Raw genomic sequence first — 20,665 nt, 5'->3', positions numbered from 1 at the left:
GTTTGGCAGAACGCACCACCCTCTGGAGAGCCCTGCGGTTGCGGGTGGTGCAGTAACCGTACCAGGTGGTGATACAGCCTGACAGGATGCTCTCAATTGTGCATCTGTAAAAGTTGTAGGGTTTTAGGGAACAAGACAAATTACGAAGAGGCGCTGTTGCGCCTTCTTCACCACACTGTCTGTGTGGGTGGACCATTTCAGATCGTCAGTGATATGTATGCAGAGGAACTTGAAGCTTTCCACCTTCTCCACTGCGGTCCCATCGACGTGGATAGGGACGTGCTCCCTCTGCTGTTTCCTGACGTCCACGATCAGCTCCTTTGTTTTGTTGACATTGAGTGAGAGGTTATTTTCCTGGCACCACTCTCCCAGGGCCATCACCTCCTCCCTGTAGGCTCTCGTCATTTTCAGAGTAATCTCAATATCATACAGTTGAAGTCAGAAGTTTACATACATTTACATTTAAACTCAGTTTTCACAATTCCTGACATTTAATCCTAGTAAAGATTTCCTGTCTTAGATCAGTTAGGATCACCACTTTATTTTAAGAATGTGAAATGTCAGAATAATAGAGATAATTATTTATTTCAGCTTTTATTTCTTTAGTCACATTCCCAGTGGGTCAGAAGTTTACATACACTCAATTAGTATTTGGTAGTGTTGCTTTTAAATTGTTTAACTTGGGTCAAATGTTTCGGGTAGCCTTCCACAAGCTTCCCACTATAAGTTGGGTGAATTTTGGCCCATTCCTTCCTGACAGAGCTGGTGTAACGGAGTCAGGTTTGTAGGCCTCCTTGCTCGCACACGCCTTTTCAGTTCTGCCCACACATTTTCTATAGAATTGATGTCAGGGCTTTGTGATGGCCACTCCAATACCTTGACTTTGTTGTCCTTAAGCCATTTTGCCACAACTTTGGAAATATGCTTGGGGTCATTGTCCATTTGGAAGACCCATTTGCGACCAAGCTTTAACTTCCTGATTGATGTTGCTTCAATATATCCACATAATTTTCCTTCCTCATGATGCCATCTATTTTGTGAATTGCACCAGTCCCTCCTGCAGCAAAGCACCCCCACAGCATGATGTTGCCACCCCCATGCTTCACGGTTGGGATGGTGTTCTTTGGCTTGCAAGCACCCCCTTTTTCCTCCTAACATAACAATGGTCATTATTGCCAAACAGTTTGATTTCCGTTTCATCAGACCAGAGGACATTTCTCCAAAAAGTACAATCTTTGTCTCCATGTGCAGTTGCAAACCGTAGTCTGGCTTTTTATATGGTGGTTTTGGAGCAGTGGCTTCTTCCTTGTTGAGCGGCCTTTCAGGTTATGTCGATATAGGACTCATTTCACTGTGGATATAGATACTTTTGTACCTGTTTCCTCCAGCATCTTCACAAGGTCCTTTGCTGTACGTTCATCTCTAGGAGACAGATCGCGTCTCCTTCCTGAGCGGTATGACGGCTATTGTTTGTACAGATGAACGTGGTACCTTCAGGCGTTTGGAACTAGCTCCCAAGGATGAACCAGACTTGTGGAGGTCTACCATTTTTGTTTTTGGAGGTCTTGGCTGATTTCTTTTGATTTTTCCCATGATGTCAAGCAAAGAGGCACTGAGTTTGAAGGTAGGCCTTGAAATACATCCACAGGTACACCTCCAATTGACTCAAATGATGTCAATTAGCCTATCAGAAGCTTCTAAAGCCATGACATAATTTTCTGGAATTTTCCAAGCTGTTTAAAGGCACAGTCAACTTAGTGTATGTAAACTTCAGACCCACTAGAATTGTGATACAGTGAATTATAAGTTAAATAATCTGTCTGTAAACAATTGTTGGAAAAATTACTTGTGTCATGCACAAAGTAGATGTCCTAACCGACTTACCAAAACTATAGTTTGTAACAAGAAATTTGTGGAGTGGTTGAAAAACAAGTTTTAATGACTCCAACCTAAGTATATGTAAACTTCCGACTTCAACTGTATATGTCTAAAAGACACATCTGGATTCAGAATTTGTCAGTATATGCTGCATATCCACAAAACTCAATATGTATTGGAAATTGTCTGTATTCTCTAGAATATCCAAAACGTGTCATGTAAAGATATCCCCTGATATGGACCCTTTTCTCCCAGTGATTTCTATTGAGTAGGCCAACTACAGTTGGGAGAACTGTGTTGTACTCACACACTTCTAACTCAGCGAATGGCTCTAGTGGAACAGATTAGTTTGACCATCAGTTCAACCCTATCTCACCAACCATTTGAAAGAGGGTCATTCTCTACTCTTCACAGTGAAGTTGAGTGGCTGGGTGATGTTACACATCACATAGTTAGATATTGGGAGGGTGTTGATCTTGTATAAGCGCTCCCAGAATACATCTTCCAAGAATTCCAAAACTGACCGCAAGGCCATCTTCCAGCTTATCAGCGGCTGTCAGCGAGATGCTGGTTCCACTTTGTGTCCTAACTACTGTTTATTTACCCTGGAGGAAAGGCCCTTATGCAACCACTGTACCCCATGCTGCTCCTACACAGCTAACTATGGCCTTCGCACATGACTTCTAACCCCTGGTGTCCTGTCAGTACGTTCACATGGTGGTGTCATATGCACGTGTTCACAACGTCTCTCCGCTGCTGCGTTTTCTCTTTCAGCTTTTTTTCTCTTTCATTACAATAATGTAATGCCAAACACGTGACTTTGACAGGGTTGAACCCAACGTGAAGTGCTCTGCTTTAATGCTGGGAATTGCCAGGGACCTCACGATACGATATTGTCATGATACTTAAGTGCCGAAACTGCAATTCTTATTGCGATTCGATGTTCCAAGCATATTGCTCACCATGTCTGCTGCAGAGGAGCACGAGAGAGCCATAAGAAAACAAATTGGCTTACTATTTAAAAAGAAGATGAAGAACAAGCTATGAAGGAAAGTTTGGAGTTTTGGTGCAGTTTTGGTGCAGGTACAACTGACTAGAGCAAAAATAATATTGTGATATTGTCAAAAATAATATTGCGATATATCGTCATAAATACTACTCTGCTTGCTGCTGTAAGGGAATGCCTCTTTGGGAGACTGTAATCAGTGAGAGGGAGGCTGAAGGGTGGGTGTGTGGGATAGGACTATTGACCCCCCCCCCCCCCCCCCCATTCTCTCTCTCTCTGGCTCTCGCTCTCGCTCTCTCTCTGGCTCTCTGGCTCTCTGTCTTTGTGTCTCTGTCTCTCTCTCTCTCCGGCTCACACACTCACTCTCGCACTCACATAATGATGTATGTGGACACTTACATACTCTCATTGCAGATGCTCAGAAGAAAACAGGGCTAAGTTACAGATTAGATACAGATTTATTCATCTCTCTTCTTGAAGAGGTTGGTCATGTTGATTACAGTCTTGAGCTGTGACATGGAATTATGTGTCGTTGTTCAGAGTGGGAGCCAGATGGTCTCCCAGCAGACAGCAGAGACACTCACACTGACACCACACAGGCAGGGATCATGTGGAGGGCCCCTGTCCCCCTGTATGTTAACCTGGCAGTGAAGAATGGAATACATACAGATCGTTTCCAGTTTCCACTGAGCTTTATGCCCAATGCAAAGGCAGTCCTGTCGACTTGGCTGGCATTCTTCTCTTCTGAGGCTATTTTGAGGTTGTGGGTGCGGGTGGCTTACTTGGCAGGATCACAAGGAACAAATGTGGGCATGTGTTGGGTACTGTGATCCGTGCCAGATACCCTGCTCCCCCTATCCACCACAGGTACCCTGGCCATGTGTCCCAACTGTAGGGAAAGGGAAAAATACACTCGGCCCATGATGATCTGGGAGTGCAGTTGAAAAAGAGAAACCCGGCTCTACGCATTTACTGGTCTGTGACCCACTGACACCGCCCCCAGTTAAAGGGGAATAAAGCAGCCCAAGAGTTAACACACACAGGAACTTTATTTACACACAGAAAAATTCAGGTACATGGGGATGTAGTGGAATGGTAGTGGTTCTGTAATGGACAGAAACAGAGGTAATGAACACACTTGACATAATGCAATAACTAATAGCACAAGTAGAGCAACAAAGCTATTAACAAAGGAAGGAAATGTCAACAAGCTCTCACCGTCTCACTGCAGAATTAAACGTTCATCCACATTCTCCAAATGTAGCATTTAGAAGTCGCTCCAAACGTCAAATTTCAAATAGTTTTGTTGCTCTGTATCAAATAGTCCTGCTGCTCTGTATTGTTCCATTTCTCCAAACGTCAAATTTCGAAGTTAAGGATTAAGTTGGTTAAGGTAAGGGTTAAGGTTTGGGATAGGGTTAAAACCAAAAATAACAAACCTGTGTCCAGGACTGGGATCGAACGCACAACCTTCTGATCCACAGTCATGGGATTACGCCCATCCACCACCCCCGTCCACAACACCCTAGCAAAACCCAAGCCTACTTGATGGTTATAGTGCTCACTGTTGCCCCTACCCGACGTCCTTAGGACGTGGATAGACATCCAATTCCGACTTCAATCTGGAATGACCTGGCTGATAAATGTATATGCTACCTGCACACATTACATAACAAAGTAAACACAGAGGCAACATACAATAGGCAATATACAACTAACTATGAAGAACAATATACACGTGTCACACAACTCACTTTGTGCACGCACAACATCCCAGTCCACAGAGATATGGAGGAGTCCAGTTGTGTTGGGCAGGGCATAGGTGTAGGAGCTTGCTGCTCTCTCCGCAACTGCTTGGAGGAGACTGAGAAGTGTGTGACCTGGAAAGTCAGAAGGGTATCCGGCACCCTTGCAACTGCCATGGCAACCAGGACTCAGTGGTGCTACGTCCAGGAAGTCAAGCAGCGGCTGGACCAGGACTGGAGCTGGGTCAGGTGGTGCATGTTGGGCAGGGGCAACCTGGGCACCCCAAATGGGGCCCAGGGCAGGTGAGGCAGTGATATGAGTGGCTGGTGACAGTGGCGTGGCCAGGTCCCCGGAGGGCAGGTCAGGGCTGGAATGGTCAGCGGAGGTAGCAGCAGGCAGGTCAGGTGCTGCTGGAGGGTCCCCTAGTTCAGAGACAGGCATGAAACCAGGGGCAGGCAGAGCCCCTGTTGCTGGAGAAGGATCACCAGGTAGCTCTGGCTGGTGATAACACGGTGAGTGCACTTGAGGCCCCCGGAAAGGCTGGGATTCTGGCTGAGGCAGCGGCTGGAGTGCAATCTCTCTCGTCGCCTGCAGTGTTGGCAGGAGCACCAAGGGCGACCAGACTGGCTGCAGTCCCGGGGGTCGACGATCCAGCCTAGGCGACCGGATTGTCTGTAGTCGCGGGTGCCGCTGGACTGGCCTGGGTGCTGCCAACAGGGCCGTGGCAGAGGAGCTGGTACCGCTGCTGGCTGAGCTGGCTCCCACACAGGTGAACACTGGACTGCAGGCTGGCAGTAGAATTGCAGGGCCACCTGTGGAGCTGGTAAGGGCGAAAGAGTATGTTATTCTGCAATATAGAGCCTGGGTGGCTGCAGAATCTCTCTGCGGCTGCCACCGGTTCACCCAACGTTGGGGCCACCCTCTTGTGTTCCAGGGACGGGGAAAGTTGAAACGGCTCAGGATGATATGTCACCGGCAGGAAATGTGTAACCACAGTCAAACCTGGGCTGGATTTTTGGATCACCCGTTGGACATATCAAATCATATTTTATTCGTCACATGCTTCGTAAACAACAGGTGTAGACTAACAGTGAAATGCTTACTTACAGCGTCTGCTAAATGACTAAAATGTAAATGTAAATGCAGAGAGAGAGAAAATAGAGAAATAATAGAAAAGTAATAACACGTGAGTCAAAGTTAGTGCAAAAAGGGTCAATGCAGATAGTCCAGGTAGCTATTTGGTTAACTATTTAACTAACTATTTAGCAGTCTTATGGCTTGGGGGTAGAAGCTGTTCAGGGTCCTGTTAGTTCAGGATTTGGTACATCGGTACCACTTGCCATGCGGTAGCAGAGAGGGCAGTCTATGACTTGAGTGGTTGGAGTCTTTGACAATTTTTAGGGCCTTCCTCTGACACCACCTTTTAGGTCCTGAATGGCAGGGAGCTCAGCCCCAGTGATGTACTGGTCGGTATGCACTACCCTCTGTAGCGCCTTGCGGTCGGATGCTGAGCAGATGCCATACCAAGCAGTGATGCAACCAGTCAAGATGCAGCTGTATAACTTTTTGAGGATCTGAGGGCCCATGCCAAATCTTTTCAGCCTCCTGAGATTCTTCTCCTATGCCCTGTCTCTACCTCCTGCCTAGTCCCCAGCCGGGTTCTCAGCCCACTATAAGGACACGACAGGCTGGCTGTGGGTCCCTCATGGATTCATTGGCACACTTGAAGCTGCTCTGCATCAGAGAACTAGATCAAAAGAGACCAAATAAGGGATTTCTCATAGGGAAACATGACCCAAATGTAGCTCCTGTAGTTTGGCCTTGTCATATGCACTCATAACATCATCATTCATCATCACACTTAGATTGATATCAGAATGAGCTATGTAGATCTGTACCACTTTTCACTTCAATTCAGTTAAGTCAGGAACCCATTTCACTCAATCTGACAGGTTGCTCCCCTTCTCAATGACACATTCCTCTGTACCCTGTCTGTGTGTATGTGGGCCAGTCTCAAACCCCTCCCCACCCCTTCCCAGCCCTCTGTGTTCTGCTGAGTTAGCTGCTAGTGTTCCTCATGCCATGCCCTGTGTGGTGCTGCTGGAGCGGATGGTGCTCTCCAGGCCTGCCGGCTGTGGTCCTAGTGTCGTACAGCGCGTGTCCACCTGTCCCTTAGTCAGATCACAGACACACAGCGCTACTCCCACTGCTCCTCAGCCCACCAGAGGGATGACATCACTGCTGAACCAGCGTTCTATAGCACTCACACACAGATGAACACGTGTTGTGGTCGCAAACATTCGCTATCCATATGGGTCGTGTAAGGGTGTTTGCTTTGTAGTCCGTTTTTGACTTTGTAAGTTGTGTACAGGTTGTTTGTTGGATAAGCATTTAACAGGGATGGTCATTTCAGTAGGATTTCCAGACTGAACAAAGTGTTTGTGTTATTAATCGCTTGAAAGCTGTTTGCCTCTTTCTTGTTACTCTCAGTCCTAACGCCACTATTTTCTGTGTCTGTTTTTTAGTCCTGATTGGGTGGAGATCCTGGAGCCACGCTCTCGGGAGCGCATGTACGTGAACCTGGCCACCGGCGAATGCGGCTGGGACCCTCCTTTAGGCGCTCCTGTTCGTCAGGCTGACGGAAACCAGTGGTGGGAGCTCTTTGACCCCCAGAGCGGCCGCTTCTACTACTACAACTCCGTGGGACGCCAGACTGTCTGGCACCGACCCCAAGGGGGCGACATAGTTCCCCTCTCCCAGCTACAGGCTATGAAGCGCTGCTCTGAGGCCAAGCGAGCCGGGGGGACTGGAGAGAGGGACAGGGAGCCTGGAGCAGGGAGCCTGGAGAGTACAGGGAGCCAGGGACGTGGCACCGCTCTTCCAGAGCACCATGGAGTGGGAAGCCTGGGAAGTACAGGCAGCCAGGGACACCGCACCCCTCGTCCAAAGCATTATGGAGTGGGGAGTACAGGCAGCCAGGGACACTGCACCCCTCGTCCAGAGCATTATGGAGCGGGGAGTACAGGCAGCCAGGGACACTGCACCCCTCGTCCAGAGCATTATGGAGCGGGGAGTACAGGCAGCCAGGGACACTGCAACCCTCGTCCAGAGCATTATGGAGCGGGGAGTACAGGCAGCCAGGGACACTGCACCCCTCGTCCAGAGCATTATGGAGCAGGGAGTACAGACAGCCAGGGACACCGCACCCCTTGTCCCGAGTATTATGGAGCGGGGAGTACAGACAGCCAGGGACACCGCGCCCCTCATCCAGAGCACCTTGGAGCAGGGAGCCTGGGGAGTACAGGCAGCCAGGGACGCCACACCCCTCTTCCAGAGCACCTTGGAGCGGGAAGCCTGGGGAGTACAGGCAGCCAGGGACGCCGCACCCCTCTTCCAGAGCACCTTGGAGCAGGGAGCCTGGGGAGTACAGGCAGCCAGGGACGCCGCACCCCTCTTCCAGAGCAGGGTAAGCCCGTCCCCAGAACCCCTGAGAACCCAAGCGAGAGAGAGACCACAGACACAGTGGTGGACAGCAGACCAGCTCAGGAAGACAACAGCTCGGACGAAAGCAAGGAGTCACTGAGGTACGTCTGATCTCTGTGTTTTACTGTTGAACCAAATGACTGTTGATAGGGAGGACGTAGTTGTATTTAACTATTAGAGGATCACGTTTCAGTAAAGAGGACATATGGTAATAGCAAAAACCTATTTGTTATCCCATTGTGGTATACTGCTTTGGGCATGAGAACTTTATTTTGACATTTGATCAGTAAGGCTACCTCAGAATCCTTTATTTTCATTCTCACTTATCTTGACATTCCACATGCACCACGTTTCCATAATTTTCTCTGTGAATCACACCGTGACCGTTTAAAGCAAATTGCTACCAAATGCGAAGACGGGTGCAGTCATAAAGTGCATGACATTCACCTCTCCCTTCACATTGGTAGAAAGGCGCCTAACAGTAAGGACCATTCAAAGACCCCGTCGTGTGCTCAGCGCTGTGGCAGAATCCAAACCAGCATCTCGACTTGAGAGGAAGATTCCAGACATACCAGCGCTATTTCCCCTGGCCCTCGGCCCCTAGTGCTGTCTCAGTGCCCCTGTGTGCTGCTCACTGCCGCTATGCTTCACTCCAGCCCCATATACGCTCATTTATTTTTCATAAAACAACACGAGGCCCCTCGCCATCAAAGACCAATGGGGGTCTCCGGTGGGGGAAGCCATACCACCGTAGTCTGAGTAGAGATGTGAAGGAGTGTTGTCTGTTCTTGGGTAATAACATGCAGAACCTCTACATTCCAGTTAGTTCTAAACAGGAGACCCTGCTGTTCTTAGAGGTGTCTGTGTCTCTTCACTTCCCCCTGGCCCCTCTGCTCTCTGCCTGGGTCCTGGGTTTCAATCCTCAGCCATGTGGAGGACCTCACTTCGCCGGGGCCAACAGGACTCTCCTACCCTCTGACCTCCGACCCTGATTGCGTAAGGTAGAAGGGGAACTAATTGCTCACCCCTTACTGTCCGAGGGCCCTGGTGGAGGTACAGCCTGCCTGACTCTTTGACATTCCATCCTTTAGAAGCGTTTACTCCCCAGGGATCTCCACCACTCTGCGGTCATCCCTAATGACTCAACGTTTCCCAGAAGTCTCCATGTCGCCCCAAAACAATGGGCATCTGTGTCTTTGGGTGGAGCTGAAGAGTCTTAAACTCTTCTGGGCTTTGCACCCCACTTAGCCATATGGTGGTTTTCACTGGTTTCTCTCTGGGCTTGTAATTAGATCTCACCATGCAATGAGGAGAGAAGCTGGAATGTGACAAACAATAAATGGATGAAAACAGAGTTGGTTTCATGTTTGGGGTTGGAGAGGAGAGGAACCGTTCGGACCTGTGCTCTTCTCCTCTTCACCTCTGTCTGGCTGATTGATCATGACTATGCTCAGCTATTAAAGGGACATTTCAAGCATTTTCAAATTCATATTCATCTCCAGCACCACCCCAACATCAACATACAGTATGCAAATGATGCGTTTCTATGTTATGGAGTAATAAAGATAGAGGAAGGTAAGTGTTTCCAATTACATCATCAACCAATTAGTAGGCCACACCTACTCATAATAGGTTAAAATCACATGATGCATACTGATGTCATTGGAAACACTTATCTTCCTCTCTTTTTGTTAATACAAAACCTAGAAACTTGCAGTTTTCACATGTTGATGTTGGGGTGGTGCTGGAGATGATGAATATGAAGTAGCATAAAAATAAAAATAAAATGTCCTACAAGAAACTATGCCAGTTCTGTAGTGAGGGAAGGCTCTGAGTGTGGTATGGCACATCTGGCATGTAGGGGTCTTTTGAAAGAGTTACACCAGATAGCCTTAGTTTGTTCAAAGACTTTTCTTGAAGAAAGTGTGGGCTCTTTTTACAAGAGCGTCATTCATTTCTATTCCAGGACAGAAGTGCATCACCTGTGGGCTGGGCATTCATGTATCCCATGCTGAACATAGGGTTTCATGACATTCAGTTATGTTCCTCTAAGTTGTGCATAATGTCTACTTCAGTTTGACCAAGTTCCCTTTTTTTACTTTGCTAATATTTGTGGTATTTCAAAGAATCTGTTCAGAAATCCATGTGTATTTCAACAGTTGATGATGACGTTTGAGGAAAAAGTGTTCAGAGGAAACTTGACAGTCAGTTGTTCCAATCTCAGTTTCCTTTTAGTTCTATAAATACATCTGAGGAGTGGTCATACAATATCTATCTGCCTGTTGGTGGTCATACAATACCTATCTGCCTGTTAGTGGTCATACAATATATATCTGCCTGTTAGTGGTCATACAATATCTATCTGCCTGTTGGTGGTCATACAATACCTATCTGCCTGTTGGTGGTCATACAATACCTATCTGCCTGTTAGTGGTCATACAATACCTATCTGCCTGTTGGTGGTCATACAATACCTATCTGCCTGTTAGTGGTCATACAATATCTATCTGCCTGTTAGTGGTCATACAATATCTATCTGCCTGTTAGTGGTCATACAATACCTATCTGCCTGTTAGTGGTCATACAATATCTATCTGCCTGTTAGTGGTCATACAATACCTATCTGCCTGTTAGTGGTCATACAATATCTATCTGCCTGTTAGTGGTCATACAATACCTATCTGCCTGTTAGTGGTCATACAATATCTATCTGCCTGTTAGTGGTCATACAATACCTATCTGCCTGTTGGTGGTCATACAATATCTATCTGCCTGTTAGTGGTCATACAATACCTATCTGCCTGTTAGTGGTCATACAATACCTATCTGCCTGTTAGTGGTCATACAATACCTATCTGCCTGTTAGTGGTCATACAATACCTATCTGCCTGTTAGTGGTCATACAATACCTATCTGCCTGTTAGTGGTCATACAATATCTATCTGCCTGTTAGTGGTCATACAATATCTATCTGCCTGTTAGTGGTCATACAATACCTATCTGCCTGTTGGTGGTCATACAATACCTATCTGCCTGTTAGTGGTCATACAATATCTATCTGCCTGTTAGTGGTCATACAATATCTATCTGCCTGTTAGTGGTCATACAATATCTATCTGCCTGTTAGTGGTCATACAATATCTATCTGCCTGTTAGTGGTCATACAATACCTATCTGCCTGTTGGTGGTCATACAATATATATCTGCCTGTTAGTGGTCATACAATACCTATCTGCCTGTTAGTGGTCATACAATATCTATCTGCCTGTTAGTGGTCATACAATATCTATCTGCCTGTTAGTGGTCATACAATATCTATCTGCCTGTTAGTGGTCATGCAATACCTAACTGCCTGTTAGTGGTCATGCAATATATATCTGCCTGTTAGTGGTCATACAATACCTATCTGCCTGTTGGTGGTCATACAATATATATCTGCCTGTTAGTGGTCATACAATACCTATCTGCCTGTTAGTGGTCATACAATATCTATCTGCCTGTTAGTGGTCATACAATACCTATCTGCCTGTTAGTGGTCATGCAATATATATCTGCCTGTTAGTGGTCATGCAATACCTATCTGCCTGTTAGTGGTCATGCAATATATATCTGCCTGTTAGTGGTCATACAATACCTATCTGCCTGTTGGTGGTCATACAATACCTATCTGCCTGTTAGTGGTCATACAATACCTATCTGCCTGTTGGTGGTCATACAATACCTATCTGCCTGTTGGTGGTCATACAATATCTATCTGCCTGTTGGTGGTCATACAATACCTATCTGCCTGTTGGTGGTCATACAATATCTATCTGCCTGTTGATGGTCATACAATACCTATCTGCCTGTTGGTGGTCATACAATACCTATCTGCCTGTTGGTGGTCATACAATATCTATCTGCCTGTTGATGGTCATACAATATCTATCTGCCTGTTAACACACCATCTGTGTTATCCTAGGCACTGTTTCATTTATTCAGCTTCCGCTCTCTCTCTCTCTCTCGCTCTCGCTCTCGCTCTCGCTCTCTCACTCTCTCTCAAGCAGAGTGTTAAATATGTTACTCTTTGGCTAACTCTTATCACATGGCCTGGGAATATCCGGGTATTCTGACCCTGTCCAGCTCATCAGAAAAATACCTTAAACTCCCCAGGTAAACATGTCCAGAAGTAATAGAGCAAGGGATTCTGATCTTTTTAAACGATAAAGAGTTTGCGATCACCTTGCTTACGACATCTGTACTGGATTGTGGATTTCACAACATATGCAGTGTTTCCGCTGCAGTCCATTTAGTTGTGGCGCTGCGCCATGGCAAGCTCATTGCCGCCACGGTAAAAAAAATATGGAACAGCCGAGGCGCACTTTGAAGATGCTAGAACAGTCCACATTTACTTTTCCTCTGCAAAATAAATGAGTAATGAATAGAAAAGTCCATAGTAGAATAGTTGATCTATTTACCTAGTCAGTTTGTTGTTGTGCGTTCTATGCGAGATGAATATTCCTCTCAAGGCACATTCAAGTTGTGAGTGCCATAGGAAGGGAAACGTGCATTCTGACAAGCAGTCAATGCACAAGAATTCATAATGCAATCACAGGGAAAACAGTTATTTTAATGCCCTTTGTTAAAAAGAGGGGGTTCCCAGCATCCCATTACAACTTTATTTATCAACTCCTAAATATGCGCAAACTGCACCATTTTAAACCCAGAGGAGCTAAATGGTTAAACACCTTACTGCTCCGCAATTCGCTGTGAGTGTATAAAGGAGAGTGGTGCTGAATATGGGTCAATTGTAGGGTAGCTTGGGGTAAAGTGCATTCCAGTTAGTTTTAAATAGGAGACCCTGCTGTTCCTAGAGGTGTCTGTGTCTCTTAACTTTCCTCTGCTCTCTGCCTGGGTCCTGGGTATCAATCCTCAGCCATGTGGAGGACTCTCCTACCCTCTGACCTCCGACCCTAATTGCGTAAGGTAGAAGGGGAAACACTGAACAGATGACCTGTGTATGTATGTGGAGTGGGTGCATGAGGGGATTCATGTGGGGTAGAAGTTGGGGTAGCTTGCCATGTAGCTTGTCCTGTAGTGTTTTGAAGTTCCATGGGACAGATGAAGTGTAGGGGAAGTGTCCTACTTGTTGAAGGCACATGACAGAGATGAGGTGACCAGGTGTGGTTCACATACGGGTCATAGCACTCCATTATCCTGTGGGCTGGCCCCATGGTTAGAATTGGCTACTAAAGGAAGAAAGGCCCTCAGTTAAGCACAAGTGTCCCTAGGGGCAACTGATCTGTGAGCTATCTCTGAGGAGGAAGTGAAGGTATGGTGAACTGAGGTACCAAATGACTAGTATGTGCCTTTTCATTAGCCACTAATGATATAGCTACACTCAAAAGACTGACAGGATTCAATCCAAGGCAGTCAGGCGAAGATCAAACACACTTTAAACTTGTTGTTCCGGATCGGTGTGCAATCACCATTGCACAATGTGTGCAATTCTACCTAGAGATTCTCATGAAATAGATATGCATTATATAGACATTTCTATGTTGACCTATAGCCCATAAACACATTATTTCTGTGTCAAGATATTGCTCATGGGATCCAGATTTCAGGCGATATTCATTACGTAGCGAAATTAATGAAGCCCTGATTCTCTTATTTTGACAAAATGCTCAACTTCTGTGACAAGAGAACCCTATGAGACTGTGTTGTGATGATAGAGAACCCTATGAGACTGTGTTGTGATGATAGAGAACCCTATGAGACTGTGTTGTGATGATAGAGAACCCTATGAGACTGTGTTGTGATGATAGAGAACCCTATGAGACTGCGTTGTGATGATAGAGAACCCTATGAGACTGTGTTGTGATGATAGAGAACCCTATGAGACTGTGTTGTGATGATAGAGAACCCTATGAGACTGTGTTGTGATGATAGAGAACCCTATGAGACTGTGTTGTGATGATAGAGAACCCTATGAGACTGTGTTGTGATGATAGAGAACCCTATGAGACTGTGTGGTGATGATAGAGAACCCTATGAGACTGCGTTGTGATGATAGAGAACCCTATGAGACTGCGTTGTGATGATAGAGAACCCTATGAGACTGTGTTGTGATGATAGAGAACCTTATGAGACTGTGTTGTGATGATAGAGAACCCTATGAGACTGTGTTGTGATGATAGAGAACCCTATGAGACTGTGTTGTGATGATAGAGAACCCTATGAGACTGCGTTGTGATGATAGAGAACCCTATGAGACTGTGTTGTGATGATAGAGAACCTTATGAGACTGTGTTGTGATGATAGAGAACCCTATGAGACTGTGTTGTGATGATAGAGAACCCTATGAGACTGTGTTGTGATGATATGAGGTCAGGAAGAAGTTAGGTTTTGAGAAGTGGAAGATTCAAACATTCCCTCCTCAGCTCTGCAAATGAAAGCAAAAGTAAATCCAACCTGGTTATCATCACATGTGCTTTACTCTATGAGTCATTGTAAATAAATCACCAGTAGATTGATTTAGGAAATGAGGAGGAGTCTGTGGTTGAAATAGTTGAGTTTAAATGAGTCACACGTTGACTGGATGTTTATAGGTCTGACACAAGCTCTAACACTTTCATCTGTCTGTGCTATCGGTGTCTGGACTAACAGCTTTAAAGACATTGGGAATAAGACTTGTTCTCTTTTTATCTCTGTGCGCCAGGCTTGGTAAGATCATTTCTTGGTTCTTGCCAGATGTTGACTTAAGTCAGACTCTTATGGTGTCGTTTTTCCAGTTAGAAAGTGTTACTTTAACTTTAAACATCTGGTTAAATGGGTCTGGGTGGCTGGTACTTGTTGTGACAATGTCCTTTCTCTCTATCCCTCTTTCTCTCTGTCACAGTTTTCACTCTCTCCCTTGTAAAGTTTAAGTTTTATGGTGTCCTCAGAAAACTAGATTACAGACCTACTGTTTTATCATTATTTTAACTAGAACAGCAAGTCCAAGCTCTATGGTATTATTTTAGACCAGCTTTAAGCATTACCATGTTACTGGACCTAGATGTCTTCATATACACATTGCTATGCTGAGACACCTTCCATTGCTCTGATGAAGGGCCAGTGCCACCATGTGCACTAGTCTCTGGCATGACAAGCACGCTGTATCAGTTGACCTAAATTATCCATTAACCTTAACTATGAGAATCAGTGAGCAATGTGAGCATGTTGTTTCTGTGGCTCCCGTGGCGCACCTCCAGATCAGTGTTAATTGAGAGGATGTGTGATTTTATTACTGTAATCCGAGGAGTGTGTTCTGATGCTGTATCTGGTTCCATATGAACACATGTAGAAGAACAGTTCAGATTCCATAGGCGTTTTTCTCTGACCCCATGCTGGGATGGTCTCTCTCTGTCACCATGTCCCACAGTCTGGAGACTAGGGGTCCCGGTGGCTGTCCCCAGCCCAACCCCAGTGCCTCCTAGCTGGGTTGGGAGACGGTGGAGGGTGGGGTAGGGTAGGGTGGTATTAGGTGGTATGTGCAGCTGGTAGACATGGTGTCTCAGAGCAGGGAGATGCATTCAGCTGTCTCATGACAGCTGGGTCTTTAACCTCAGAGGTGGCCCTGCAGGTCCCCCATCTCTCATCTCAGCCCTCTGCCACTCCTGCTTTTAAAAAATTGAGTTGTCTCTGCTATGGGGTTCCAACACTAGATGACCAAAATTATGTGGATACCTGCTCGTTGAACATCTCATTACAAAACCATGGGCATTAATATGGAGTTGGTCCCCCCTTTGCTGCTATAACAGCCCCCACTCTTCTGGGAAGGCTTTCCACTAGATGTTGGAACATTGCTGCGGGGACTTGATTCCATTCAGCCACAAGAGCATTAGTGAGGTCTGGCACTGATGTTGGGCGATTAGGCCTGGCTCGCAGTCAGCGTTCCAATTCATCCTAAAGGTGTTCAATCGGGTTGAGGTCAGGGCTCTGTACAGGCCAGTCAAGTTCTTCCACACCGATCTCGACAAACTCTTTCTGTATGGACCTCGCTTTGTGCACAAGGGCATTGTCATGCTGAAACAGGAAAGGGCCTTCCATTTTTTACATTTTAGTCATTTAGCAGACGCTCTTATCCAGAGCGACTTACAGTTAGTGAGTGTATACATTTTCATACTGGCCCCCCGTGGGAAACGAACCCACAACCCTGGCGTTGCAAGCGCCATGCTCTACCAACTGTTGCCACGAAGTTGGAAGAACAGAATCGTCTAGAATGTCATTGTATGCTGTAGCGTTACGATTTCCCTTCACTGGAACTAAGGGGCCTAGCCCGAACCATGAAAAACAGCCCCAGACCGTTATTCTTCCTCCACCAAACTTTACAGTTGGCACTATGCATTGGGGCAGGTACTGTTCTCCTGGCATCCGCCAAACCCAGATTCGTCCGTTGGACTGCCAGGTGGTGAAGCGTGAGTCATCACTCCAGAGAACGCGTTTCCACTGCTCCAGAGCTTTACACCACTCCAGCTGACGCTTGGCATTGTGCATCGTGATCTTAGGCTTGTGTGTGGCTGCTCATCCATGGAAACCCATTTCATGAAGCTCCCAACGAACAGTTATTGTGCTGACGTTGCTTCCAGAGGCAGTTTGGAACTCTGTAGTAAGTGTTGCAACTGAGGACAAACAATCTTTACGTGCTTCAGCATTCGCCGGTCCCGTTCTGTGAGCTTGTGTGGTCTACCACTTCGCGGCTGAGTCGTTGTTGCTCATAGACGTTTCCACTTTACAATAACAGCACTTACAGTTGACCGGAGCAGCTCTAGCAGAGCAGAAATTTGACGAACTGACTTGTTGGAACGGTGGCATCCTATGACGGTGCCATGTTGAAAGTCACTGAGCTCTCAGTAAGGCCATTCTACTGCCAATGTTTGTCTATGGAGATTGCATGGCTGTGTGCTCGATTTTATACACCTGTCAGCAACGAGTGTGGCTGAACTAGCCGAATCCACTCATTTGAAGGGGTGTCCACATATTTTTATATATATAGTGTACATCACTTTTGCATTGGGATATTCCTCCAATGTTGGTTTCTGATTGCATATGTGTCAAACCATATGGTCAGTGTTGGGTAAACCTGAGTATAGGCTGGTAGTATCCATGCTGTTGGATTGGCTGTGAAATTGACCTTGAGTGAATCTTCTTTGTCTTGTATCCTTCTTCTATGCAGATCATGATGATCTCATTGGCCCAAGCTCTGAGGTGTTTGTGTTCAGAGCCTATAGGACCTAATTCCCTCTTCCTGTCTGACGGGATGATAATAATAGCCCCTGTTTCGAGACCCCTACTATTCCAAGGGGCTGTATTTTAAGGGGTACTTCCCAAGCCATATCCCTATCCGCCAAAAGTGACTCAGCTGATAGGTTTTCCAACCATGGTTATTCCAGGAAGGAAAGAAATAACATTTCTTGCAAATAGCTTAATATGTATATTTAGCTGGCTTTTCCTACCACAATCACACTCCGTGCAGGAGTGGAGGTAGTAGCAGTGGTCAGGGGCGTGTGACACCGGAGCTGCCGAGACAAATTAAAATTTGCTGACCGTTAAGTTGATTTGCTACTCCATAACCCAATCGAATTACCCAGTTGGGCTCCAAAGGATTCTAACTTCATTTCAACCTTCGGCGTTACTCAACGTCTCACATGGCCTTAAAGAATGTGTGTGTGTGTGTGTGTCTCTGTGGAAAACGAGTTAATGTTAATGTCTTTTTCATATTCCGTGTGATAAATTGTGGCATATAATCATTTATTTGTTTACATTATTTGAAAAGTACCCAACAGCCAATGTGGTCGGTGTGATGAAACACAGGCTCTTTTTATGATTGTGGTAGCGTAATCATGTTGACAGTGTCAATGAGCCAGTAAACTCAGGACTGCCATACTGATGTTAGGTAAGTGTTTCTGTCTGCTTTAGAGAATCTGTAGATAGTCTTCAGATGGGACTCTGCTCCATAGAGGGGCGTTGCCATGACAATAGCAGAGCCAGGCATTGTCTAAAGGCTCCCCGGCCTGCTACCCCTGGGGCCCCTGAACGAGAACTCTGAGGAATGCCAACGTTCCCGCTCATTCCCTGACGGCACTCTCCCACGACAAATCCCCTTCTCATTCTCTCGCTCTCTCTTTCTGTCCTCCCATTTTCACTCCTATTTTCTCACCACTGTGCTTTCTTACTCTGTCTCACTGTTTTAGAAGTGAGATCATTCTGGTTGGGTGTTATAGGTTGTTGGTGGTAAATATAGTTGGATTAGGACTGCTACAGTGAGGAAAGCTTGTATATAACACTACTGTGGGCATTGGCATCAAGCCAGATGTGAGTGGGATAATCATCTATTGCGCACCGAGTGTTTGTGTTAAAAAACAACAATGTGCCGATACTGAAGGGCTGAACACACTAGCCTGACGGTGCCACCCTGGGTGTGGTGTGACAATGACAAGTGAACAACGGACACAAAGCCAGATTAAATCCCCAGCTAGACTCAGCATGTCCAAAGTTCCTCTCATATCGTTCTGTTGTGTAGCTCTGGTTCCACCTCAAAACAATATCCAAGCAGAGGATAGTTTCTGTTGTTACTGGTCACATTAAAGAGGACTGACATCATTTAGCATGTAGATAGAATTAGCACTCAGGTGTTATGGGGATGTCGAGTGCAATGGCAGTGATGCTGTGTAGGGACCTAGAAAATGTTATTTCATATATGGTTTGTTTTTGTTTTGTTTTCATTTCATTTAGCAACATGTAAACCCCCTATAAGTGAAGGTCACCCCTCTCTTCCGGCCTTACTCCAGCGTGAATGTTACATTTGTAATTTCCTGTTTGTGTTGTATGGGAGGCCCTGCTGGCCCCTCCTCCAGGGGGCTTCAAGGACAGGAAGTAGAACCTCACCCCCCTTCTCTCTCTCTCTCAGGGTCATCAGTGGTGAACCAGACCACTCACCACTGGAGAATGAGACTAGTCATAAGACCAAACCTGTTGTTCATCCATTAAGTACATTTACCAGTTCCTTGTCATGAGTAGTAACCTTATAATATGTGGGGGTGTACACTCACCCGGACAGTTTATTAGGTACACCACCCCGTTCACGAAAATAGTTTGCTCCTACAGACAGTGATTCACGTGGCCGTGGTTTGCTATATAAAACAGACATCAAGGCATTCTGTTACTGTTCAATTGAACGTTAGAATGGGAAAAACGAGTGACCTAAGCGACTTTGAGCGTGGTATGATCATCGGTGCCAAGGCGCGCCGGATCCAGTATCTCAGAAACGGATGGCCTCCTGGGCTTTTCACGCATGACAGTGTCTAGGGTTTACCGAGAATGGTGTGACAAACAAAAACATCCAGTCAGCGGCAGTCCTTTGGGCAAAAACAGCTCGTTGATGAGGTCGAAGGAGAATGGTAAGAATCGTGCAAGCTAACAGGCGGGCCACAAACAGGCAAATAACGGTGCAATACAACAGTGGTGTGCAGAACAGCATCTCGGAACGCACAACCCGTCGGTCCTTGTCACGGGTTCCACTCCTATCAGCTAAAAACAAGAAGAAGCGGCTCCAGTGGGCACGCGATCACCAACACTGGACAATTGAGTGGAAAAACATTGCCTGGTCAGACGAATCCCGGTTCCTGTTGCGTCATGCTAATGGCAGTCAGGATTTGGCGTAAACAGCATGAGTCTATGGCCCCATCCTGCCTGGTGTCAACGGTACAGGCTGGTGGCAGAGGTGTAATGGTGTGGGGATTGTTTTCCTGGCACACGTTAGGTCCATTGATACCAATTGAGCAACGTTTCCATGGCCCAAAAAATTCAGGCTGTTCTGGAGGCAAAGGGGGTCCGACCCGGTACTAGATGGGTGTACCTAATAAACTGGCCACTGAGTGTATAATGTATTTAGCATGTGATCATTGTGTTAGGTTACATGTGGTCTTTTTCCTTTTGCATAAATTCCTTCTTGCCTCTTTAATGGTTACTGTAATGTAGCCCATTCGGTGCCATATTAAACTGGCTGTTTTAAAACAGTAATTTTTCATGTTTGTCTTTTTTTGCAAGTCAATTCACAATTCAAAGGTTAGTTCCAACATCAGACCATAATCCTTGATCATAGAAATCTCCTTGACACTGCCTCTGTTATGGAGGTAACATCACTGACATCACCAACCCCTGAACATAACGGAAGGAGGACTTCCTCTGAGTCCCACATTTCAAAGAGTTCAGACAGCAGCAGCACGTTTTCAGCAGTCTCCCACCTCAGTTTGTCACACTCTGCTGAGAACTAAAGCAGCCCAATCACAGCCGGTTTGAAGTGGCTTCTGTCCACTCTGCAGCGTGTCACTAGTCTCCGCTCGTCTGGATCCACGTGTGGGGCAGTAAACAGAGGCGAGGCCCTGGAATGTTCCCAACACCACAAGGACAGGGCTGGCTGTGCTGGGAGGCTGCCAGGTGGCTCAGGCCCAGCTGTTTATGGGCTGTGGAAGCTATATCTGCTCAACCGTTTGAAGAGCCTGTTTACATTCAAATCACTGAGGTGGC

At 46.2% G+C, this 20,665-nt stretch overlaps 1 protein-coding gene across 1 annotated transcript in view; it reads left to right on the top strand.

The window, feature by feature from the left end:
* The window catches only part of LOC311133959 (rho GTPase-activating protein 39-like), a gene marked incomplete at its 5' end in the record, with an annotated part of 55,689 nt that overhangs the window by 21,461 nt on the left and 13,563 nt on the right, over nucleotides 1-20,665 (top strand). Inside the window, 2 exon segments of the mRNA XM_084167588.1 lie at nucleotides 7,156-7,588; nucleotides 7,850-8,214. Coding sequence (XP_084023714.1) covers nucleotides 7,156-7,588; nucleotides 7,850-8,214 — 798 coding nt within the window.

This window comes from Coregonus lavaretus (assembly GCF_964263955.1).
Source record: "Coregonus lavaretus genome assembly, chromosome: 8".
Classification (NCBI taxonomy): domain Eukaryota; kingdom Metazoa; phylum Chordata; class Actinopteri; order Salmoniformes; family Salmonidae; genus Coregonus; species Coregonus lavaretus.
Note: the sequence above shows the minus strand (reverse complement) of the source record. Positions and strands in the feature narration are given on the sequence as shown.